Source organism: Serinus canaria, chromosome 5, assembly GCF_022539315.1.
Source record: "Serinus canaria isolate serCan28SL12 chromosome 5, serCan2020, whole genome shotgun sequence".
NCBI lineage: Eukaryota > Metazoa > Chordata > Aves > Passeriformes > Fringillidae > Serinus > Serinus canaria.
Genome location: NC_066319.1, coordinates 34869549 through 34895574, shown reverse-complemented (window position 1 = coordinate 34895574; position 26026 = coordinate 34869549). Strand labels below are relative to the sequence as shown.

The 26026-nt window shown below is 37.2% G+C and overlaps 1 protein-coding gene across 3 annotated transcripts in view; it reads left to right on the top strand.

The window, feature by feature from the left end:
- PRKD1 (protein kinase D1) overlaps nt 1-19043 on the top strand; it is a 115298-nt gene extending 96255 nt beyond the window's left edge. For all 3 annotated transcript variants that reach the window (XM_009101942.4, XM_018907467.3, XM_050974754.1), the window contains 8 exons: nt 771-823; nt 1904-1976; nt 2893-2999; nt 3423-3584; nt 4924-5022; nt 6079-6346; nt 15852-15937; nt 18071-19043. In XM_009101942.4, the coding sequence (XP_009100190.2) occupies nt 771-823; nt 1904-1976; nt 2893-2999; nt 3423-3584; nt 4924-5022; nt 6079-6346; nt 15852-15937; nt 18071-18289 (1067 nt within the window). In that variant the 3' untranslated portion in view covers nt 18290-19043. The remainder of the gene's footprint in view (nt 1-770; nt 824-1903; nt 1977-2892; nt 3000-3422; nt 3585-4923; nt 5023-6078; nt 6347-15851; nt 15938-18070) is intronic.
- The last annotated feature ends 6983 nt before the right edge of the window (nt 19044-26026 follow it).

Below are 26026 nucleotides of genomic sequence, written 5' to 3'. Positions count from 1 at the left end.
CAGCATGAATGGGGTTCTGCACAAATGCAGGAGACAGAAGGGGCTGTGCTCAGAAGAAGCATGCTTTCCTTCCCAAAGTATTGTCTTTGTGTAATGCAGTTAGCAGTAGGCATATTCTGAATTTTGGCTCAGTAAGTTTGCAGTTCAAATGCTTATGACATGCCTATAACCTCCTAAGCTCCACATTGATAGAAGTTGGATCTGGTGTTTCTTGTATTACAATGCAGGTGCAAGGTTTTGTTTCCATTATGTCTGTTTTAATTTTTAAGTTTTAATAATGTATGTTAAGCCAGTTGAAAAGTGTATTACTGGTAACAGTATGCAGTCTAATTCGAATGTGTATTTGCCTTCATCTGAATAGCATCAAATATGTTGTAGGTGACTAAATAAATCAAAATTATTATTAAATCCCTAAATTAAATCACTAAATAAAACCAGTTTAGTTGCAGTTGTTACTTTGGTGAGATACAAAGCCTCAAAATAGAATGGGAAAAAGCAGTAAGAAGCTTATTATGAGACTTCACTATTAAAAAAATTATTAATAAATTGCATAATTCTGTTTTTTCCCTACACTGCAAAGCTGCTGTTAAATTCATGTGTTTGTGGGCTAGTATAATTTTATATTAGCTGGTAGACGAACGAGCTGACCTAATTGGTCCAATTTCTAGAGCTGTCAGCAGATACTGATGTAATATGAATGTCATTTCCTATTACTACATGTTTGAACTAAAAGCACAGCAATCTAAAGTATATTTTGCTTTCTTCCCCAGGGGATATATCCATCAGTATTTCTGTGTCAAACTGCCAAGTCCAAGAAAACGTGGTGAGTGTTCTCTTGATGCTGGTGCTAGACATGCTATGATTAAGCTGGCAAAGTCATTGATCTGCTTTTCAAGAGGAGTGTTAGGGGAGTTCCCATTGGCCATTTCTCACTTACTTTGAAGAAATTAACAAACAATTAGCTTTTATAACTTTTGACAAAAACCATCTTTGTGGCAGCTTTTCTCGAGATGCAAGAATTATGTGTGGGTAATTTCACAGGCTTTAACTGTGAGTCTGTGTAGGGTGTTAATTACCAAATGGAAAGGCCAGGTGTAGAAATTACTAGCTCATGGAATCTGTCAACTGAACTTTGTAAAACTGACCACAAAACCTGATAAATATACCATTTCCTGTCATAACTGAGAGATCAGATATTCTTTGTTGTACAAAAATGAAACTCTTTGTCTGCAAAGGAAGAGTTGCATGTATCAAAACACATACATAAATAATTCTGGGTTTCTTCTACTCTAGGACAGTTAGAAATAGGTTGTGTAGTCACATTAAGCACTTACACTGCTTGCTTTCTGTCTCATGGCAGATGGAAAAAAATAGATACTCCCTGCAGCCAGCTAAAGCTTTGGGACAGCTCTGGTAGTTGTCAGAAAAAGATTGCAAAAAGATTGCCTGCTAGGGATGTGTCCTTTTCTTTCCTAACAAAAAGAAAGACAGCCTTTATTAAGAATTAGACACTCTTTTGCTCTGTTGTATATGCTGCTGGTTAAATATCAGGGAAATAAAACTGAGCTGCAAGATTCAGTGTTTGAGTCTCCCAAATGAATCTGCCAACAGCTTGTGCTTTAGCCTGTGTTACAGCACTGAGAAATAGTGAGACATGAGGCTGCCTCTCTGGCACAAATGGAATATTTTACCCCTCTCAGTGAACCTGTTGAAGATTCATCAGCTTTTACAGCAATTACAGTTACTATGGCTTGTAAGAAAACACACCAGAAATTTCTGGCAGATAATATATTTTAAAATGTACTGTACTAAAAGGATGCTACTTCCCACTAGAAAAAGCAAATGAAATACAAATTTTCTTCCCATATTCTTAGGGCTTAATATCTATTGTTTGTATAAACAGGATATTAGCACTGTATACCAGATCTTCCCAGATGAAGTATTGGGATCAGGACAGTTTGGAATTGTTTATGGAGGTAAGGCTTTGGTGTGTTTGTACAATTATGCTTAAGATATAAAAAATTTCTTGAATGGGGAAAATATGTGGACTCTGAAATGCTTTGTTGCAGAAATTAGCTGTCTGTTGTTTCATTTAAGACGTATACATTCAACGAAATATATATTTATATTTTGTGTTGATGAAGTCATTTTGCAGATTGAAGTTTTCTGCCCAGTGGTGGATCAGTGTCTATCAATAGCTTCATATTGATAGACACTGTAAGTTCAGTTCTTTTTGAGAACTATAATGCATGAAAAAAATATTATTCTCCCTGTGTTTTTCTTTACATATTTCAGTGAGGCATTTTTTTGTTTCTTCAGTAGCTTGTTAGAATTGTTTATCATTTTCTTATTAATTTTTCCTCTCTCTTTTCTCCTTTTTTTCTGCAGTTTTTTGGGGGATGTATTTGGGTACAGCTGTTGTTTGAGACAGTGTGAAGTGAGAACAAACAAAAAATTTCTCACTGAGGTGTCTCTGATTCTCTGATGAACCTGGGACATGCACTAACATGCCTGAAGGCTATCTCATATTTCATTATTTGCTGGTGTGGAGCTACAAGTGAAGGACTCAGCCTACAACCAGCCAGTTGCACAGAATGCAGCTGCAGCTTACACATATATGAGAAAATTAACTTTGCATCTATACTGTTGATATGTAGAGCTAACTTTCTCATATGTTTGTTTCTTATATGTTTAAATGGCTTTGTCAAGTGACAGTAAGTTCTGTTGTCCGAGGGTAAAAAGAAGAGAAATGACAGAAAATTTTTAATGTCTTATCTTCAAACCAGCTCTGAGGTTTACTTGTTTATGGCCATTTGTACAACCCATGAAAAGGGAACACTTTTCATAATTAATCATGTTAATTGATAGAGAGCTTTTGTTGTATTAATGCAGGAAAGCATCGCAAAACTGGAAGAGATGTTGCCATTAAAATAATTGATAAACTAAGATTTCCAACTAAACAGGAAAGTCAACTGCGTAATGAAGTTGCCATTTTACAGGTAATTTCTGTTGTTTTTTACTGTATTAGCTCCATTATTTATTTCTCTAAATACCAGATGATAATATAATTATTTTAATTCATAATTTCTAGTGTCTTTGCAAGAATATTAGTATTTTTGCTGCATATTTTCCATAAAAAGCCAAAACCAAATGTGTCAGCAATGTCACACTAGGAGTTACAGTTTCTGCAGTTTTAAGCACCAGACACAATAAGAAAAATGTGTGTTAAACTAATTTGAAATTCATACATTCTCCTGTCCTTCACCTAGAAATTTTGTTCCTGTTGCTTACAGGTTAGGCCCACAAATTATGGAATACCAAAGCATTGTCTAGTTTAGGTGGGGGCGTGAAGTCTGAATATGTTAAAGCTATAAAAGCTACTGATCATATTGAGAAATCTATGCTGTATTTATCTTTGATAGAATCTTCATCATCCTGGGGTTGTAAATCTGGAGTGTATGTTTGAGACACCAGAGAGAGTCTTTGTTGTTATGGAAAAACTCCATGGAGACATGCTGGAGATGATCTTGTCAAGTGAAAAGGGCAGATTGCCAGAGAGAATAACTAAGTTTTTAATTACTCAGGTAAGAAATTTATTATAGACCTGGAAGGAGATTTGAGGTCAATTATTACCACTATTACCATTATGTTTCCTGTGTTTTACCTTTGACATAATTTACCTGACTGGTTTATGAAAATCTGAATAAAACAGGGGTGTTTAACCAGCTTTCTTTACATTACTGTACGTTACTATCTACGTTATAGATAGTAAACCATTAGGAGGACTTAAAACTGGACACATGTAGAGCTGTTGGCTGCTGGATGGAGGGGACATCAACCTACAGTTTCTCATGTGATGGAAGAATTAAGAAAGGAAAGCACTAAAAGCAAACTGTGGGAGAACTACAAAAAGAAAATTGAGCCTCTTGAACTGCCTGATATCAAACCACTGCAGTTCATACTATGTACTCTTAAACCTGTTTTCTGTACTGACATTGGATCTAAGTGCTGTCTGAGTCTGGGTTCCATTATTACTTCTATTAACTATTTGGTATGGGATTTATTTGAGCTTCCTGTTGTTATATTCCTGTGATATTATCATCCTGTTTCTTTGGCTGCCCAAAATACTGGTTTAAATGTAGGTACACACATTGGTAGTGAGCCACCTCACAGTCAGAGAAGCCCATCTTTCAGCAGTCAGGAAAAAGGACAGTAGCAAGAGCAACAGTAATATGGTGTTTATTATTATAAATTCCTTACTTGATGTAGAACAGCTTTCCTAGTTTCCAGGCTTTAATGGGCAAAACTGCCACCAGCTTTAGAATTTGATTTCTTCTGTTCACAGGTTCATTCAGCCTCCTCACCATTCACTGCTCCAATGCAGTGGCAAATTCTGTCAGCCCCTGACCAAACACAAGGAGTTGAGTTAAAGCCACACAAAAAGGATGGATATCTGTCACACTGTCACTATATTTTTGTGTATGTAACAGAACAGAAATACACATTACACTCTCCATTCTTTCTGTCATCAAGAAAACACTTCAATTGGATCATATAATATTTCTGTGAAGTGTTTTTAGTTGAATCAAGATGTGAAAGGTCATTCTGCAAATGTTACTACATTCAAAGATTTCATGCACAAAAAAGTAAACAAATACTTAGAACCCAGTTTTTAAAAGATGTTTATCGTGTAAACTCTTGGAGAGGGAAAAATATTTGATGCAGTGAAGCATCAAGAAAACTTGAGGCCCAGCATTTTGGTTTTTGTTGAGTTCTTTTGGGTTTTTTTTCATTGTTCACATCTTGTAAAAGGTACATTCTTGTTGAATTGTTTTTCTTCACACCAGTCCTTGCTTCTCTGGTCACTGATACTGTTCAAACAATACAAAGCAAACAACCATAATTTGATTTGTTTATTCACAGATCCTTGTTGCTTTAAGACATCTTCATTTCAAAAATATTGTTCATTGTGACCTCAAACCAGAAAATGTGTTATTGGCATCAGCTGATCCTTTCCCACAGGCAAGTTGAAAATGCCCTTTCTTAAGATAAATTGTTGTAATTAATAAGTGTTTATGTGACCTTTCTGCACAGAATTTTTAGGTAAGAAAAAGTTGATCAGTTATTTAAACTACTTCATAAAGACATTATGTTTGAAAATTCCTGACTCTTGTCATGTATTGAACTAGATAATACTAAAATATTGAACTAGATTTTCAAGTGTGATATAGCTACTTGTGTGATTATTTCTAATTTGCTCACCATTAGGCACAAATTACTTGGTTGGTTGATTTGCTCCAGAAAGAAAATTATTTTCTGAAAGTTTGGGTAGGGCTCATGAAGAGCAAGAACAACTTCTTTAATTCTATAAATTTAAATGCCATGTAGATCACAGGATATTAAAATACACATTCGGACTGGTTATATTTCTCATTAAAAGGTATTTTTATCAACTTCTCTTACCTTCAGTCTGCAGAGTTCATCTTTAATTTCCCTCAATCACCCATATTCAAAATGAGTGCTAGTGATAATTTTTAAATAATATCAGTATCAATAATTGGAAGGGAAGAGCCTATACTGAGTTGTTTTAAGTGAGAATTTTTAGCTGCTTAATCTGTTACTTTGTAAAACTCAGACAAGGAAGTTTGCAGAGAGGCAAAGTATAACTAGATCCACAATAAAATAAAAGTGTAAGTTGAAGAACTAAATTTTGTCAAGTTGCTTGTTTTAGGAAAAAGCCATAGGTAAAACATTTTTTCTGTTTGCCGTGTTCTTATGCTATGAATGAGAAGTATTACTATTTATTGCTACTTTCATCACAAATCTGAGCTGTTGAGCCTATCCACAACTGTGTTTTATGCATGGAATGAAGGAACAGAGGAGATACTATGGACTGGTATTCCACTCTGCTGTTTCAGTGGAATAAGAATATTCCTGTCAAAGAGGAGTTTAAAAAAAAGTGCCCTTGAAAGAACAGTAGAGATGCATCTTGCAACTAATTGATGATAGAAGTTCCCCACCTATTTATTTGCTAATAAAAAGAATGTATGTCTTACTACAGCATTTTTCATTAAACAGGTGAAACTTTGTGACTTTGGCTTTGCCCGAATCATTGGAGAGAAATCCTTTAGGCGCTCAGTTGTAGGAACACCAGCCTACCTTGCTCCAGAGGTTCTGAGAAACAAAGGCTATAACAGATCTCTGGATATGTGGTCAGTGGGTGTCATCATTTATGTAAGCCTCAGTGGTACCTTTCCATTCAATGAAGATGAAGACATACATGACCAAATCCAGAATGCTGCTTTCATGTATCCACCTAATCCATGGAAGGAAATTTCTCTTGAAGGTAATATCTGTTTGTGGTTGTTCTTATTTAAGTGCTCAAAAGAGCAGATGCATTTTGCTTTTATATTTTTTCCTGTACATAATGGAATTTAGAAAAAAAAAAATTCCAGTAATGTAATGTGTCTGTTTTGTGCTATCAGCTGCTTTAGACATTTCCTACAGAGCACCTATAGACTGCATATGGCATAATCTCCTAGCATGGGATTGCTCCAGGAGGTGTTGAAGGAGGCACATAACCACCTACAGATGAGATTGCTGTAGAATCTGTGGGGAGCTTAAGCTGCTGTAATTGGTCTCGTGTATATTCATATATTCTGTCCTCATCATTCAGCTCTATTGCATCTGCAGTCTATTTCTTGTTCTCCTTGTTCCAGTAATTGAGTTTGGTTTCAATTGGATGCTGTACTCTGATATCTTTGTGTAGAGAAGATAAAAGTGAACAATTCCGTAGATGAGATTTCAGGAACAGTGTGAGAAAATGTCATACAAGGGACTTTGCTGGGGGAAAAGGCTTGGAGATAACTGTGAGACCTTTGAAACTCGAGTTCTGGTCAATGGCATCAAAGACTTTTGATAAAAAACAAAAGAACAATGTGACTAGTTCACTAGGAACATCTTTAAAGAAGGTAAATTAGTTCTATTAAAAATGTGTCTAAACACAAGTAAGTAGGGCATTTAAAAAAACAGGCGTCTCTGGTTTCACTAACATTTTCACATATGTAACATTTTAGGCAATTTGATTTTCTTTGGGATTTTTTTTTTTAGTCCAGAATTCTGCAGGACTGTAAGTCTTAAAGCAAAGAAACATTATAAGCATCAGACTCTTATGTCATTCACTGAATTGTAATATGTGCCAAACTGAAGTACAATATTAGCATTTATAATTTCTGGTATTTACAGTGCTGTTTTTCTGCTTTTCAGGTGATGTGTTTAACTGTTAGGCATAGTTTAGAGTAGTGTGCCTTAATGCTTACTAAATATTACAGCCATGTGAGATTCTCTACTGAAAATGCTCTGAGAGCATTGTTTGTTATTTTATCTCAGTGGCAGATGAAGTTTGAAATCTGTTGGATAAAAAAAAAAAAAAGCTATAAATCTGCACAATTACACACTGAAGTTCTCCTGAACCTCCACACACTTTGATATGTAAGCTGACAGAATCTGTTGGCAGCAATGCTTTATCTGTCGCTAGAGATAAGCAAACAGCAATCAACACAGGGGAAGCTGCAAGAAATTGTCTCCCACAAGTTTCTACTGTGGTAGACAGAAGATCAATTTTTGCACTCAGAGGTGAAGATTCAGTAGAGCACCTACAGAAAACTCACCTACTTGGGTGTTATCTCTCCATTTGTAGAATCACAGCCTTCATTAAGAGTTGATGGATACCAGGCTGCAAGCATGCAGAAGGGAGGGAAACACACTTTAACGAATTACTAAATTAAAGTCTGCTCATACATTGTGATTTTATTTCATCTTTTGGACTGCTAGGTGATGAACCACTCTATTGCGCTAAATGAAAACCTGGAAAATGTCTGAAGAGATTCCATTACACCAGGGAATTGAAGTCTGGATCTCTGTCCAAGTATTACTTGAAAAGGCTGATTTTTGAGCTAAATTTTGAACTCAAATTCCATATTACTTAGGGAAAATAAAGGAATTTTTTCCTCATGTCCTGCTTCACTCTCCTGCACAGCTTGTGAGAGGGCAGGAACTGCCCCTGTGGACCTGCTGGCTCCATCCAGTTTCTGTTACAGTGCAGCCTGGTTAAAATGCAGACCTGTCCTGGTGTCCTAACACATCTAATCTGGATTACAGTTCTGAACAGTGCCATGTTAATTAGTGCCACAAATGATTGGATCATGTAGGGGACAAACACAGATTACTTTAAAGGTTTTAAGAAGGAACTTGTGCATGCCTATTGCAGAGATTCATGCTAAGGAAAGGTGAACAGCAGCTAAGCCTTCTGTGTCATGTCCATGATTATTGCTGTGACTCAGAGAGCCAAACGTCTAAAACTTCTTACAACTGTAGTTATTCCAGGGCTCTCTTCAGACCCCTGCTCATGTAAAAAGTTTAAGAATGGCTAAACTTAGTTATTCCTATCTTCTATTTTTATTCTAATCAGAAAGGGGAAAACATATATTTCTTGAATTCAATAGACACCACAGCAGTTAGAGTGAGTTATGCTGTTTTTAGCACCACTTTGGCTTTAGTGCACACCACATGCTCTTCCTGATACTTCCTAAACCACAGCATATTAATTTGTGAGCTAGAAGGCAGAGGGTAGCAAAACTTTAAAAGAAAAAAAAATGAGACTGATCATATGTAAGCAATGTGTCTGGGAAAGTAACAGCAATGGTAAAGTAGCCTTAATAGTCCCAATATATGTTACTCAGTCAATTACTGGTCTTTAAATAAAATTGGCTTTTCAAATTTTAAATTGCACTGATGAGGTGATAGATAACTAAAACACACGTGACCCATAACAATTAAAACTGCATGGTAATATAAATAATATACTTAAAGTCTAACAGATTCAGAGGAAAAGCACATGGAGATCAGCTGTATTTTGAAGGAAAAGAGTGTAATATTGGGTAATATTCTGGTCAGTGTTAGTTTTCTCGATAGCAACTTTTTCTGTAGCATTTTATAGCAATTCCTAAAATCTGCAGCCACAAGCCAAGACAAAACACAGAGTTTGTTTGAAGATAATATTTTCTGAAGGCTTGATGTTTTAAAGTCACCATCAACAGTTGTCTTCTCTGCCAGTCATTTATATGGTCTAGTTATTCACTGAGTCCTCTCTTTCCATAACGTGTCTGTCTGATGTCATAACCCCTGGATTAATTTCAACCACTCTTCCTGATGATGAATTTAGCTTTTTTGTGTAATGCTTTGTCCTTCCTTTTACCCATTAAAATATAACTTAAGAAAATGAAAACTTTTCAATTTTGTAGGTCTAAGATTTCTCCATAGGGAATTCTGATTTTTACCTAAGTGGCTGCATTTTTCCATATTTTTCCAGTGACTTCACTCTTTCAAAAGAACACACCCCAAAACCTGATTCTGTTTTTGGATGTCTAAATAGGATTGTAGCACATTCCTGGAGATAGGAAGTTTTTGTAGTAGATGTTAATTGCCCAGTCTATTTCTGCTCTCTCTTCAATGTTTGTCAAGCCAGGCTGGATTTCTAAATTCACTGAATTGCTGTATGACAATTTGAACTTAATTCAGTCCTCATTGTGGCACTTTGCTAGATACTCACATAGAGGAATCTACTTGCAGAATTCTGTTTTGTAGCTTTCAATTTCACATGTCTCAAACATGGAACCTGTTTTCAACAGCTTTACTGTTTGTTTCCAGTTTTGACCTTCCAGTCTACTAAACTTGCATCATCTCAAGAGATTTATTTTTACTTAGCTACATGATACAAGAAATAAATACTGCTAAATATAAGGACAGAACTCAGTGATAGGTTTTTTCTCTCTCTCTGTCAGTATATTTTATGTACTATGTCTTCACTGTGGTAGCTATGTTTTTGAATGGTATGGTCCTAAAATGTGCTGTGTCAAGACTGGAATTATTCATAGTGTGTTTCATTTTGCTGCCCTATTTTCATGAAACATTGTATTCATAATTCTTTTTTCATCAGCTACCACCAGCACAGCTATTGCTACTAACCTGATGGGCTGTGTGATATACATCACACATCGTTGATCAGGTGCTTCACATTACTTAATTTTATTAAAATAACTTGGGAAGAAACAATGCCATTCCTATAGTGCATTAAATTTGGTCATGGTGTCCCTGTTACAATGCTTTGTAGTCACATATAAATACCACGGCTGCCTTTGAGTCAGTATTTATTTATACTTCTTCCAACATAATGTGAATAGAAACTCTGAGTGCTTCACACATTAATGAGAAGGTCACATGAATGAGTGAGCATTGAGTATGAGGAGGTCAATGCATGTTATAGCTCAAAGATGCTCTCTGCCTCTGTAAATCTTTAGCTAGCTGTTAAAAAGGAGGTCTTGGCTCTTCTTACACATTTGCTTGGATAAATTAGTATTGGGAAACCTCTCTTGTAGGGTACAGCTTTGAACTGCCAAGGATTTGTTTTGAGAGTACAGCTGAATCTATGTGCCTGAAAATCTCAGCCAGCTGAAGATCATTTTATGCTAAAATAACTGCATGTACACTGGAGCCTTTGTCAACAAAGCTGTATTGACTAGCAGCAGGAAAGGGATTTGTGTGCATGAAAAAATTATTATATTGATGACCTCTAATCAATTAACCTATTCTTAGAAAAATCCAGGGTCTAGGAAGTCCTGGACCTCCTGTATTAGTGAAAGCAGCTTAAATTTGTGGTAGTAAGAGTAGGTAGTAATCTAGGTGTACTTTAAAAATTCTTAATCAATTATAAATTTATCATTAACTTAGGACTGCTTTTTTTTATATCCTTAAGGTGATTTCTTGTTTATAACTTATGTAAAAAGTTTAAATCTGTAGGGAAGGACAAACATATAATAAATTATAAGTTTGTGATAGGGTTTTTCAGATATTTTGTAAACTTCTGCATTTATGTGCAGGGCACATCCTAGCTGAGTTAAAGCAGTCATTCCTGTGAAAAGCAATTATTGTGTTAGAGTGAAAATTGTGACTTTGTCTGTACTACAATTAATTATTTGCCATATTAATAAACTTGCATAAGCAGTATAGAGTCATGAACCTCCTGACTGAGGAAGTTCTTTCAAATGAATTGAAACTAAAAAGCCATCTTTCCTAAAATCAGAGGGATACAGAGCTTTCTAAAGTTTGCACTTGAATTTTTCTGTCGGGGATTCAACTGAATGATTACCTGTCTAAAAGGCCAGTACTCATTCTGCTGGAGTAGTTGGCTAGTTTATTCCCTTTAACAAAGTCTCCAGCTCCTGGAACTTTGTAAGTCCTCGACTGACTGTTTACACTATCATGGAAGGTAAGCAGGAGCCCATAGAAAGGTAAGCAGGGATCCATAAAAGTGTTAGAAAAAGCACTTCCATAATGCTCTTAGAACTTTCACTCAGGTTGCCTTCTTGGTGATAACCTGGTGCATTCCTGTAGATTGTGTGCAGAGCATGGGTGGTCTTTCTTAATGCTCTGAATCTATTTAATTATAGGTTTTACAGAGGAATACTATAAAATTTTATGAAGCTCCAAATGTCAGATAAAGATTACTTTAAAACCTGATTTAAAAAAAAATCAGTGAAAATTCATGAAAATACTTAAAAATACTATGTAGTTACTACTCTCTCCTCAAAACTGCTTCATCTTCCTAGACAGAATATTTAATTTTGTGACAGATGATGCCCAGATTTGGCCCCCTGAAGTTGTATGTCTAAAATAAATGTTAATGCCTTGCAAATTTTTATCTTCAGTGTTTTTTAGTAGTACAACTCAAAATTTAATTGTCAAACAATTATGTGTTTGTTTTTTTTTTTTATTCAGAAATTGAGTCAACATGAATCATTCATTCATTTTACATGAATTGAAGCCAGACTAAGCTTTGTAAGATAGTGGCTGTCAGGATGCTGTCAGAACAGGATGGGGGTTTTGTGACTTTAAACACAGAGGAAAACAGTGAACTTTATTTTAGGCATTTTAATTCCAGCACTCACAATGTCATTAAACTTCCTAGATTCTTCTTTGCTTTACTGCACTGTTCTTTTGTTGCCCTGCCTGAATCTATCACTTGCATCTTTGCTCTTGTTACTCAGACAGAACTCTTACATTTTCAACAAGTTGCATTTCTTGAATTACATGATTTCCTGATAAATAGTAGCAAATACTCTTTGCTTTTTAAGCTTGTGTTTTCTTCCTTCACCTAAGTTTGAAAACTTTGAGTAATGAAGCAAATAAAATTGTATCAGATAGTTTGAGTTTCTGCTTCGTGTGTACTGCTAGTGGTCATGTTGCATTTCTGCTTATTAATTTGTTTGTGCTTATTTCTTAAGAGACAAGGGATAGGCAAAACTTTCCTGGCAAAAAGAACTATAGATAAAAAAAACTAAACAAAACAGCAGAACTGGTTACAGAGACAGCAATATTCTAGTGGTGAAACAAGCAGACTGTCTGTGTAAACTGTTCTCAACAGCTCAGTACTGACAATTGTAACCATCCAGGGAAACTGCCTTTTCACCCTCATCATGGTTTTTTTCCCTGTCTTTTTTTGTGCACCTTCTCTAGTGATTTTTTATGGACCAGTGCCTTTCTGGTCTGTTCAACAAGCCATTGGTAATTTCCCCCAAGAATACAAAGAAATATGTTATTACATGTAGTACATCCTTGTCCTGAAGTGAAGAAGGGGGCAAAGGGGCCCCTCGTCCTGTTGTAACTTGAGGGAGATTGAATAGCTAAATATGATTTCATCACTTGTGAGGCTCAGAGTCATATCTGCTTCCAGTGGCTTGCAGAGAAGGGATGTAATTGAGACATTATCAACCCTCAGTGGCAGGAAGAACATTCAGTAGGAGCTTGGCAGTTAGTGAGGCACATGCTGGGGTATGTGCACCTACATCGCCACAGTTACCAGGACAATCAGCCCTTTCATCAGGTTCTTGACCGATTTTCCAAACTGAGATTCATAGTAAATGATTGAAAAATGAACTCTGAAGATCATACACACCCAAATACCACTGGAAATAATAAAGAAATGGTGGCCCTACTAAATTCACATTTAGCACTGGCTTATATATCAAAAGACAGACTGAAATCTTACTGTAATACTGCTGAATTTAAGGGTAAGTTGGACAGTGTTGCAGAAGATGCTGATGTTTGTTGATACTGCAGTGGGTAAGGGACTATGTTTTCCTCTCTGAAACATCAGATAAAAACAATGGTCACTACTTTTTGGTAGGTGGTATCAAAACCGTCGTGTCTGACTGACTTCGCAATCTCTTCCCCATAGCTTGAAACCTGAGAATGTCTCCTGTTAATTACGAGGAAGAAGATGAATCCCACTATTTTGGAAAACAAATGAGTTTTAAGAATGATGCCATCTGTTAGTAATGGTCCTACTGCATATCCACTGGCTTTCTTATCCTACATACAGTTCACCAGCATTTTGAGAGGGAACAAAACAAACACGAGTTAGAGAATTTAGCATTAACTGTACATTGATGCTAAAAGAGTCAGGAGATAACAATCTGTTTGTCCACAATAGAAAAGTAAAATTAGGACCATCTGTTTCAGGAAAAGAATGGCTCAGAGCCTCTGGCAATGCTTTCTTTGTCAAAAGTCCTGAGATTTATTTTCTATCACTCCCATGATTGCTTTGATTTCCAAGACAGTATTCATCATCAGGAAGTCAGGGCTGCTTTAGTGATAGTCTCCTATTGCCAAGAATAGGCTTGTCTGTCAAATTAACTGTATAAATTCAGATAGACTGCCATGTGCATTTTCCTGGACATTGTTTTCATTGTGCTCTACCCCGTGGCAGAAGCACGCATAAAGCCCTAGATGGCAAATCGAGCCTGTAGAGTGGAAGTCTCTGTTAAAAAATAAAAGCTTTTCCATATTCTTGTACAAAATACAACCTCAGAGATAATTTTTTTAAAGAATTCTGTCCTATCTCATGCTCTTAAAACAGACAAGATGATTATTCAGCTCCTTTAATACCCAGCTGGCAACAATATTCATCTGACATGTTTCAGACCTGGTGCCCCTCAGTGATGCCATGAGTCTGTGTTACTTTCAAGACCATCTTTCCCTGTCACCATGATATAAACAGAGAAATAAAGATGTAAACCAGCATACTTTGGACATGCCAAGGGATAATGTGATGAAATGGAAAAATTGCAGGAATATTATCATTCCTTGTGGCTAGTCAGTTATTCTGGAATAACAGTAACTTTCCACCAGAACTCATGCTGAACATTTAGCACCACCTAATAGGATTTAACCTTTCATTATAGCCTCTTTTTTTTTTTTTTTTTTAATGTTTTTCTGTAATTGCATTCAAAGCTCAGCAGTCTCATTGCAGAGATTTTTCCAAATGGGTCACTCATTGCAGTTCCATGCACTGGTCATTGGCTCATGGGTCTCATCCCTTCAGGCACCACAGCACACATACCTACAGGGTGAAAGACTTGGCTTTGTTCAGCCTGGAGAAGAGAAGTTTCCAGGGGAGACCATATAGCACCTTGAACTATCTAAAGGAGGCTACAAGAGGGCTGAACAGAGACCTTTTACAAGGGCATGTCGTGATAGGACATGGGGTAATTGCTTTTAACTGAGAGAGGGCAGGTTTAGGTTGGCTATTAGGAAGGGTTTGGATATTAGGAGAAAATTCTTGACTGTGTGGGTGATGATATAGTGGGACAGGTTGCTCGGAGAGGTTGTGTGTGCCCCATCTGTGGAAGTGTTCAAAATCAATTGAGCAATCCAATCCAGTAGAAGGTCTCCCTACCCATGGTAGTAGAGTTCTTTAAGGACCTTTCCAACCTAAACCATTCTGTGATTCTGTGAACCTCAGTGAATCATTGACTCCAAAACCACAGAAGTCATGAAATTTGTAAAAGACACCATTCTCACTTTTCTGAAATTGCTGACTGTTGACTAGCAAGTAGAAGCAATGCTCAAAAAGAATAGTAAAGCTCAAAGGAATAGCAAAGTTCAAAAGAATAGTATTGCAAGACTTGATGACTTATGAAACGTGATTTCTCCACTCAGGGACTGGGAAATTGCTGCTGTCAGTTATAAGTGACACTGAAAGTCTCAGAAAAATATATACATATATATTGTTTACTGTGGTACCTGAAGAATGCTGTTCTTGGGAGGAAAATGTTAATGCTCAAAGATTTGGCAACAAGGGAATATTTTTACTCAAAGTGACCTTGCACCTTGCTGCTAAAAATGTTGGTGTAGGAAAACTCCATTTATTATGCCTACTGTTGCTCATCCTCTGCCTCTTTTGAGAAGAAGTCACATGTAGAGATAACACACTCTCACAGACAGGCTTGAGCCTCGTGCTGGGAGAGGGATCACAGAAGCACAGCCTTGAGATGAACTGTGGGTGCACACAGCCCTTTGATATATCGGGGGGCAGTGCCCCCCTTCTGCCAGGATGAGCTGAGCCAAGCAGAGCTGGTGTGCCCGTGCCTGTACAATGGAATAAACTTTCTCCTTGCATTTCAGCTGTGGCTTGGTGGTTGCCTTGGTTGCCTCCATGTGTCAAATCACACAACTGTAGACCTCACTTACATGAGTTTTTTTCCTCTTGACCAGGATCTGTATGAGAATTATTTTCAGGCAACTGTTCAGTGAAACAGTTGTAATCCCGTTAGGAAGGGTTGCATGAGTGCCTTCATGTACATCGGCATTGACTGCAATTTGTAAAAAGCTGGAATAAGAAGGGATAACTGCCCTCTTTTTACAACTACCATGTCTGTGTATCTCTCTGTTTGCATGTCCTAGTTGAAACAAATGCATTTGAACTGACATTTTCCAATATTATTTCTTTTCAGCTATTGATCTCATAAATAATTTATTGCAAGTGAAAATGAGAAAGCGCTACAGTGTGGACAAGACGTTAAGCCACCCATGGTTACAGGTATATCTCGAAATTCCATGTTTTTACTTTTGTGTTTGGACTCTAAACATATAAAAAAATCTTCATCTTTAAGCACAGTAGAATCTAAGAAAATCTACGAACCTGAATATGATTTTAGGTCCTTAGAACTTCATTCTTGTTCACCAATTTACCTATGGTTTCTCATTACTTTCTGAAGCACTAGATTCTAATACTAAACAGCTACATGCTGTCAAAATACGTTGAAAAATATTTTATCATTTTTGTCTACTTAGAAAATTACCTATATTAAAAAACTCCTTGTAGTCATTTGACTTACATTATTTCATTGCCTGCAGTGTACTCTGATTCACTTCTTATTAAAATTATTCAACGGGCTTTCACTTCACAGTCATCACAAAAACTAATGAAATTGCGTGCTTGCCAGGAAAATACATTAATCACATTCAGCTGAATTCTTCATGTAAAAACTGAGATGTAAGGAATTTTTAAGATGCTAGCAGTCTTTGTCTTGTGTTCACCATATGATATGTTATTTTTTTATCCTGGCAGCAGCCAAATCATTGCAAGTTTAAGGCCTAAGACAAAGCAGTGAGGAGCCAGGGTCTGTTCCCGCATTGTCAGCCAAGGACTAGGGAGGCCTGGGGGCAGCCCAGGCCAGGGCACGTGTCCCTCTCTGGAGATGACAGGCTGAGACCAGACCAGTCAGATCTCCCAAGGGAGCTTTGTTTGCATCTAGGAAAGTACTCATGGCACAGGCGTGGCATAGACCAGATGCATAATCCCCAATCCCTTAGGAATCTTTATCAAACCAGAAAATTGGTATGTTATAGCATTGGTATGTGTCTCAAAATAGATGATGACTTTCTGGTATAAAAGGGCTGTAACTGCCCATGCTGCACCCCGCCTTTCTCAGGGACGTTTATCTGGAGCTTGCTTTCTTCCCTTCAGATTTTCTGTCCCTCACTAGTAATGCATTTGCTTGAGTCTTTAGGGACCAGAAGTGTCTGGGCTGAGGTCTACAGCAAGGATGCTGGCTGTCTCACGTGACAGGACAGGGTCCTTCTCCTCTAGATCCACTTTTATTGCTTGTCTAGTCGTGGGTGGAGGTGAAATAGGATGAGGCAGTTCAGCAGCAGCTCTAGTGCCAGGGATGGGATGAGTCCTCTGTCTAGAAGAGTCCTACCTTGCAGACTAAGGAAAGATAACAGTGGTTATTTTTCCTTACAGGGCAGTGAGACTTAGTGGTGTTCTCTGGGAGGATGACTCTAAGAAAGTATATGGCCCAAAGTATATGCAATACTAAAGATGAAAGCTTTATGTATTTACTTTGTTTAGGCTTTATGGTGCTTTGGCAATGTGGTTAGGATTGTGTCTTAGGCTGAGACAAGGTGAAAGAGAAAAAAGAAAACTGGATACAGGATCATGAGGAGAGATTAGTCTGCATGGGGCTAGGATTGGCCCTATTACTGCAGCTTCATGTGTGCTTTGGTTGGGAATAAAAAAAGAAATTATTAAACTTGCATACTTTGGACGGATGAGAGGCAGTAGTGCGCGATGGTCTAAACAGCATGAGTCTCTAAACTAATTTCCATCCTTAAATTTGGCTGTCAACATGGAGTTCCAAACTACCTTAATGTTTAGATGTATATGTTTCTTTGAGCAAACCAGGAATTGCCCAAGTTCAGAAAAGATTTTTCTAGCCCAAGCTGAATTTATATTCTGCATTATTATAGTGAGATACAGACTTAGCTGTCTTGACTGATACAGATCACTAGAATGTATTTGTATGATTTAAAAATGTTTCTTCTTCCTTATTCATCTTGTGACTAGAGGGAGGAATTGCTTTACCACCATGCCTCAGTTAGATATTATGGCACTCTATACATATCCATACATTTTGCACAATAACCTGTGACAGCTCAACACTATAATTATGACAGTTCAATTAATTTAATTTATCAAAAAATCCTCTAGAAATGAAATCTATATCTTTAGGTAGATTTCATATTTGTATAAGATTTTTTTCCATTCTAGAGCAATAGGGATGACCTTTAGATTGCTGAGTTCATAGCACTTTGAATGTTATTGATAGCAGAAGGGAGTATAATTTATTTTAGGAAATCTAAAAGTAATACTGTTATTCTTTTTCAGGACTACCAAACGTGGTTAGATTTAAGGGAACTGGAATGTAAAATGGGGGAACGTTACATCACCCATGAAAGTGATGACTCCCGGTGGGAACAGTATTCAGAAGAGCATGGATTGCAGTATCCAGCACACCTTACCAGTCCAAGTGCTAACCATAACGAAAACACCAAGCTAGAAGAAACAGAAATGAAAGCCCTCAGTGAGCGTGTCAGCATCCTTTAAGTTACATCCCCTATAATCTGTCAAAACACTGTGGAATTAATAAATACATACGGTCAGGTTTAACGTTTGCCTTGCAGAACTGCCATTATTTTCTGTCAGATGGGAACAAAGCTGTTATGCTGTTACACTGTTGATATATCTGAGTTGCCAAGACAAATCAACAGAAACATTTTTGTGTGACCAACTGTGTTGTATTTACAAAAGTTCCCAGAAACACTAAACTTGTTATTGTGAATGATTCATGTTGTATTTAATGTATTAAAACCTGTCTCCACGGTGCCTTTGCAAACTAGTGTTTTTCTTACTTGAGCCTCATTTTGGTAAGAGAGAACTTTCCCGGGAAGATCTCGGGGGTATTTTGTGCATCGTTAGTATTGTAATTGTAAGCAAACTCTTGAAGAGTAGATTATAACTGCTGTTCTGTGAACACCTTCTACCATTTGGATAAAAGCTTTATTTAGTGTTCTAAAAAATAGAAAAGGCAAAAAATAATGAATTGCATAGAATTGTACAGTTTCAGATAACCTGTGTGTGTGCATTTGTATGTTTATGTATATAGATACACATGCACACAGTATAACTTGCTCTTAAGCCTGAATGCCTTAGTAAAATATAAACTGCAGCATGTCACTTGTATTTCCCCTTTTCTTAAAATATTCTTCTCTATTATGAATATTCTCTAATATGTACATTCAGAAGCTAAATAATGTGTTGACTTTGTGTATGTTTTCAATAAAAGTCTTGTTAAAATAGGTTCATTGGTGAAGCTTTGTTTAAAATAACCCTGGAGTGGCATCAGAATGTAGAATAAATTCTGTAGAGTGTAGAATAAATTAATCCGTCATTAAGAAGCGTGGAAGTAGGTGGGAAAATGCTGCTGGGTAACCTCTGTTCCTATCACATGTATTTTATAAGAACCTAATGGATCTGGTTTTGCTCAGTTTGAAACACACTGAGGGAGTGGGGAAGTTGAGGATGCATCAAAGGAATTTTAGTTTTTTGAGAAATGTGCTGCTTTTGCTTTTCCACTGAGTTCCACTGAACTGACAAGGTACTGCAGATCTTTCTTGCTCCTCTTCCCCTGAAGACTTTAAAGATACTAATTGTCATTTATAACAATTACTTAGACTACCAATCTAAGCCATTTAGTTTGAACAGTGAGAGATATTCAGGCTGCGCTATAAAGACATGTGACAGAGGAACTCACTGAAAAGCTGAAATTTATTCTATGCTGTTGTCTATCTTGGGAAAAACCAGTTAATGTATAGGTATTGAAGACTGAGGTTGAAAATGAAAAGATGCATTGGGCCAGAGGCAGAAGTACACAAAGATAAGAGCTAATAGCCACAATGGTAAAGCTCCATTGCTCAAATATTGGCTTTATGTTAGAGTCATGAGCTCTTCATTAGGTAAATCCATTCTTTGTCCTGAGAAAATTTTTGCCAGATACATAGCATCACTAAAGCCAGAAGAATTTTTCCTCCTTTTTTTGCACCTCTGATGGATAGTTAGTATGTACTATAGAGGAAATGAAGAAAAAGACACCTTTATTCAAACAGAATAATGATATTCTAAAAAATTAAAAAGTATTGTGAAAAATTATTTATAAATCTCTTCTCCTTCCTTCCCACCTTCTTTCCCTACTCCCACTTCCAAAAAAACCAAAATCCTTTTCTGCTTAAGGTCTCTCATAATCATGGCCTTTTTACATGTTCTGAAGTAGGTCTTGTTGAGCAAGGTCAAATGTGTCAACTATTCTGCCATGCTGTATTTTCTGCCATATCTATATTTTCTGTCAGGATGTTCCTACAAGACTAAATATTGGCTAATCATTGGCCATTGTTTATTTTTCTTTCAGCCTTAAGCTTAACTATCAATTGGCTGTAAAGTAAACATGAAAATAGACTTGAGCTGAGTATCAAATTTTCTGTTAGTAAAAGTGGATGTGCTTGAGTATATTTAAAAGTAATTCCACTTACAAGTGCATTGGTGGACTCATGGATATAGAGAGATTAAATCTATTCCATTCTATGAGTACTTCAGGGGCCAAGTCAAAGAAACTAACTTTTCTAAGAGGAAAAAGGAGAATTACCAGAGTTATATAAACTTTCCTCAGATGCTGATATCATGACTGCTCATAAGGAGTCCGAATATCACAGCAGTGCCTTAATTTTGTTGTGTCATTCCCTTGGTATTAACCAGTAAGAGATTTAGAGCTCTGCTTTCACATCGATCAATTTAGGTGAGTTGGGATTTTAGTAGTGACTTGGTTTCATTTACAATTAGTGTACTAACTATTGGGCTAAGGTAGTTCTCAACAAAATATTCTCAAATAACGTACTGGAGCTCTGTTCTTAATAATGGACAGTAGTGTAGAAATAAAGTGAGAAAGCAAAACACTGTATCTTTCAACAGCATGTCTAAGAAGGTGGGTGACAAAAATAAAACCTGCAACTTTCAGTGTAGAAAGAAGAACATTTAGTACTTCTACTAAACCCCAATGTCTGCTGATTTCTTCCATAACAATGGTCGGCATGCACATGAGTTTGCTAAGCACAGACCTATGTTAATAAACTTTTTCAATCTCATGGAGCACTTTCAATAAACTGTTGGCCAGTGGAGCAGAGGCAAAAGTATAAATAAACTATCCTGAGAAACTTTCTGACTAGTCACTAAACATGGTTTCCAAGAAACTCTTACTACTAGGGGCACAGTTCACTGTTTTTCCTCTCCGTGCCTGTTTTATTTTTGTGAGGGTTTTTGAGTGCTGAAGCTTGCTTCATCACTATAAGAAACTTGAGCAATATTCATTGCTTCTCAAAAAATTATCTGCCTTTAGCCAATATAATACATTAAATTTTTCCCTGCTGTTGTTCAAAATTATTGCACTGTGAAATTTGAGTTGTTTGCATTTTAGCCAGACAGATGAATTCACTGATTCCTAACTCCTAGCCTAAATGGAACAGACACATCAGCATCAAAGGGTACTGAAGCAAATCTGGGGTTGTGTTGTCCTGTATACTTTTCCTTTGTTTTTTTGGGGTTTTTTTTTGGTTTTTTACACAGGAAAAAGGAATGGTGAGCTACTCTGGCAATATTTCCATGACCTTTATAATTTTCCATTAGGCAAACAGTTCCTGCACATGCATCATGGAAGAAAAACCAACAGTGGTTATGCTGCATAGAAGTGTTGACCTGTTGATGGTATTTCCTTTTCTGCTACACCATATCCTGTGCATATCAAGCACATGTCTATAGGTAATCATACATCTGAAGACATATTTATAGTGTCAAAACTTAGCTGTGGAGTGAAGAGAAGTATCCAACAGATACTTGGAATTCAGAATTTCTGATTTATGTGAAGTTGCCATTTTCACTTCTACGATCTTTGGTAATTCAGAAACAGTTTATCCAGTGTCTTGTCCAGTTTAACTAAACCAAAGTGAGCAAAAACATGCCCTTGTGCAATTTGAACAGCTCAAGTGTCATGCAGCTGCTCAGCAAAGTGTCACCATCCATCCATCCATCCATCCATCCATCCATCCATCCATCCATCCATCCATCCATCCATCCATCCATCCATCCATCCATCCATCCATCCATCCATCCACATCTTCACATCACAGGATGGAAAGGAATTCCTATCAGTATGCCTTTCTCTCCCATTGTCTCAGATATATATCAGACCTCCTCATTCTTATCTTAGCAGGATCTCTTCAAAAGCAGCTGGATGTTCTACTTTCCATGTTTTGTGTCAATGCAGTAGCTATCTGTTTTTGTCTTAAAAACAGGGGGTTTTTTGTTTGTTTGAAAGATTATTTGTTTCACATTGTTAGATAAACCAACTTCTCTTCTGCACATCTGAATTTTTCCTGGACCATGAAGTCATAGACATGATAGGGAAAATGCTAACAAGCTGATACATATATTTGGCATCCTTTTAAATAAGGGAGAAAGGAATAGGAAAAGAAACCTACTAAGCAAATTTTAAGAATTAATCACTAGGCAGGTTACCCTCCATAATATTTCTTCAGTCTGTGAGCCTGGGCAAAAGATTAGAGTTGGATAATTATGAATTATGGTGCAGTATTATTCAGCTAGATGTACCAAAATATTGGCAACCTGGAAAAGCTCTACTTCATGCAGATATTCCAGAGAATAGTACCTGTAGTTGTTTAGCACCCCAAATTCAGCTAAACTTACCACTTTCATGGAGAAACTAGTAAGGTTTTTTTTTCCCAGAAAAAAAGATCAAAATGTATTCAACAAAGGAAGTCAGGCACATACTGCATTGGCCCTCTTCTGCCTCACCAGGCCTGTGACATCTGAACTAAAAACTCATATTCCTGGGGTTTTCCATGCATATGCCAGGTGGGAAATAACCAAATCAAATGTAAACCAGAGGAACTCTCTTGGTACATCAAGCACTTTCCAGCAGTGACAAATTTGACATGTGAGTGGGATGCAATTTCCATTTGCTTTTTGCTTACCTTGTTTCTAGCAACTGAAGGGAGTCAATGCTGAAATTGGAGTCTACTGAGTGAGCTAATATTTGTCTGTGCTTCTTGATGTATTGTTGCTTTATTTCAGTGAAGAACAGGGAGCACACATAAGAAGTGTAAACTATTTTGCTGCCTTACTAAGCACGTCAACAAGCTTGAGCATCACCTGTTCACAAATAAGAATTTAATAAAAGTCTACTTCAGTTTCAGACTGAAAACTTGCTCTTTTGAAAGGTTCTATGAAATGAAATGTTTTGCATGGACATCCAAGCACTAAGGTCCTAAACTGAGAGAGTCTATCTCTTCTGTGAGTCTGGAGAACCTGAGGCCTCACTCTGCAGAAGTCTGCCAGGCAAGGTGCCAACCAGGGGAACTAAAGGAAAACAGGCATGATGAAAATGTGCCTTTAAGGCAAATGCCAAAATCTGTAAGCATGTGTGTGCTGCCAAAGTTTGACAAAAATTGGCAGATTCTGTTGAGTATTTCTATCAAGACAAACTATTTTTCAATATAAATTTAAGATACATTTGCCAACTATAACTTAAATAGTTTTCTGTATAACTTCCAAGATGAATAGTGACTTATTGTTAATGACCTCTGACACTTTTAATGGGGACTCTTTTTTCAGAGAGTCCTAATAACTACCCTGTGAAAAGTAAGTAGGTGTTATGGCTCCTCTGTTGACTTAGGCATATAAAAACATGAGTTATTTGAGCAGCTAGGTCACTGAATTTAATACATGGAAACTTAACTGACATATTCTTAAAAAAATAAAAATTAACTTGAGGGACCTGGCTCACATTTACCAAGTAAACAGCTGCAACATTTTAAGATGTTACTGTCTCAGCCTACAGCTGTTTGTTACTGGCCTTATAACAGAGCAAAAATAGAATATTTCAACTCTTCTGGCTGACACTCAGAAGAATCTAAGCACAGTTTTTATCTTAATGTTTAAGTTAATTTTTCCAATTGTGAATTAGAGCTGTGATGCTTCATTCTGCCATGTCTGCCATCTGCAAAAGGGGCAGGAAGGAGGGTGAGGGGATTCTGCTGCTGTAGCTGTTTGCCAGAAGTCACAGAGTGGTTAACTGTATTTCTCAAAAGTGAAATATGATTGCAAGCATGATTCCTTGAGGGTTTCTGGGTGTGTCAGACTTCCTGATTTCTTCTGAAGTAGGATTTAAGGTCCTCACAAACTAATTAGGCACTGTTGCAGCATTTAAGCTTGCCACTTTGGCTCATGGCATTGTACTCTATGCTGACCACAGATGACCACTACGTGTTATGAATAGGAATCTTAATAAAAACAATACCTAAGGTGATTTAAAAGCCCATGCTCATGTAAAATGTATGTGTCCACAGGCTTTACTCTGTCATCTGCCAAATGGAAGTACAATCAGAATATGCAAGAATATGTGTGGCACTAAGTGGTGAAAAGGAAAAATTCCATAGACTGGTGCTTTCAAGATCACTACATTTCAGGAAATACAGAGAAAGTTTTAGGATTAGGAAGATGAATGCATACATGGAAAGAGAAGAGCACAAAGCAAAACTGCTAGGATCCAGTATACCTGCTCCCCTCTTTGCAACAATTGAAATGCACAATACTTTTACATATTCTAAAAATTTATGACTATTAGCCCCTTGCCTGTGAAGAATAATACAACTGTTTGAGAGTCAAAGCTGGAGTGACACAGGTTTGCATGCATGAACTGGCTTGTTCTAAACAAGCTCACATAAATAAAAAATCAGTCTCAGTACAAGAGTGCCTACACAGATATTATCCTGGCATATCTTAGTCTTCTTATGGATTACTGACACTTGGAAAATGCAACATTCAAAAATATGCAGGAATGTACAATAGTCTCAGTCAGCTCCTCATTATGTTTCTATATTTAACTACATTTGTAGATGGCAAACTGACAAAGAAAGTAAATGAATGACTTGGGCACAGAGACCAGTAACCTTGAACACAAAGCCAATAAAAGGCAGGTACACTAAGTGGTATATTCTCACATTTCCAGTTAGCTTAGATGCATCCAAAGACCCTTAGATGAGATGTTCTGTGGGGGGCAAAGGGGATACTGTGTCCATAAAATGTGAATTATATTCAATTTACAAAAATCTCTTTGTCACACATTTGAAGTACCCGTAAATACACAGGCTCCCTGTAAGTACAGCCCCAGCTGCCTCAGAGGTCACAGTGTCTGTGGGCTGGCTGCTGAACGAAGGCACAGCCCTTGAAGTCCTAATGGCAGAAACTAGTCAGTCATGGCACAGCCATGTATTTCCAGCCTTGTTTAGCACAAATTTCCCAGCTCATTGCTAACAAAGTACTGTGACAAAGAAGAATATGTTAGATTAAACTCCTCCTGTGCATATCCTGTCTCTGTGCAAAATGTGGAGCTTGAGGTAGTAAAGAACATACACACAGAGACTTGTCTGTCAATGGTTGGTGGCAGCAGTAAAATCCTTCACAGTGCTATACGGAAAAGAAGCACTGTTACATGACATAATTTACTCTTTTGATCAAGAAGACAGAGGTGTCAGTGACTGTGCCAAAAATATAGTTTCTTCCATGTCTTTTTTCCCAGCCTTCCAGTCAAAACTGCCCTTGTTTGTCTCTGGAAGCATCCTGTGACTGGGCTCCAGTTCCTGGGGCAGGGGGCACTCCTTGCCCTTCCTTTAAAGGCCTCAGGGCTTTGCCCTTGCTCAAGCCCTTGCAGTGCCTTTTTCATCCCACAGACCCACTGCTTCCACATTTACTGTAGATCTGCTTTTGCTTGTGAGGAGGCTCAGGCAGCTTTTGGACCAAAGGAAGGAGGCTGTCTTCCAGCTCTTCCACTCTTACAGCAGGCAGCATACTCCATGATTCTGAGGAGGAGACAACAGAGTGTAGGCAAGGTACTGCAGAGGATGCAAGACTAGTATTATAAATGCTGCAATATTCTGCATGCTTAATAACTCTCCTATCACACGCATTTAAAATCTTGATTCACATATTCCCTTTCTAATTGGTTTTGAGCAGACTTATTCATGTATTCATAGCCTTAAGGGTGATGAAATTAATTTAGTACTCTCAATAATCCTCTCTCAATATTTGTACTCTTTTGTTGGCTAAGCTGGGGCTTTTACCAGTAAAATTATATTGGCACAGCTTCTAAAGTAGACATATTTATATGAGCACAAAAGTATCTTATAACTGTAGTGGTTAGATCCCTACTCATGCAAAAAT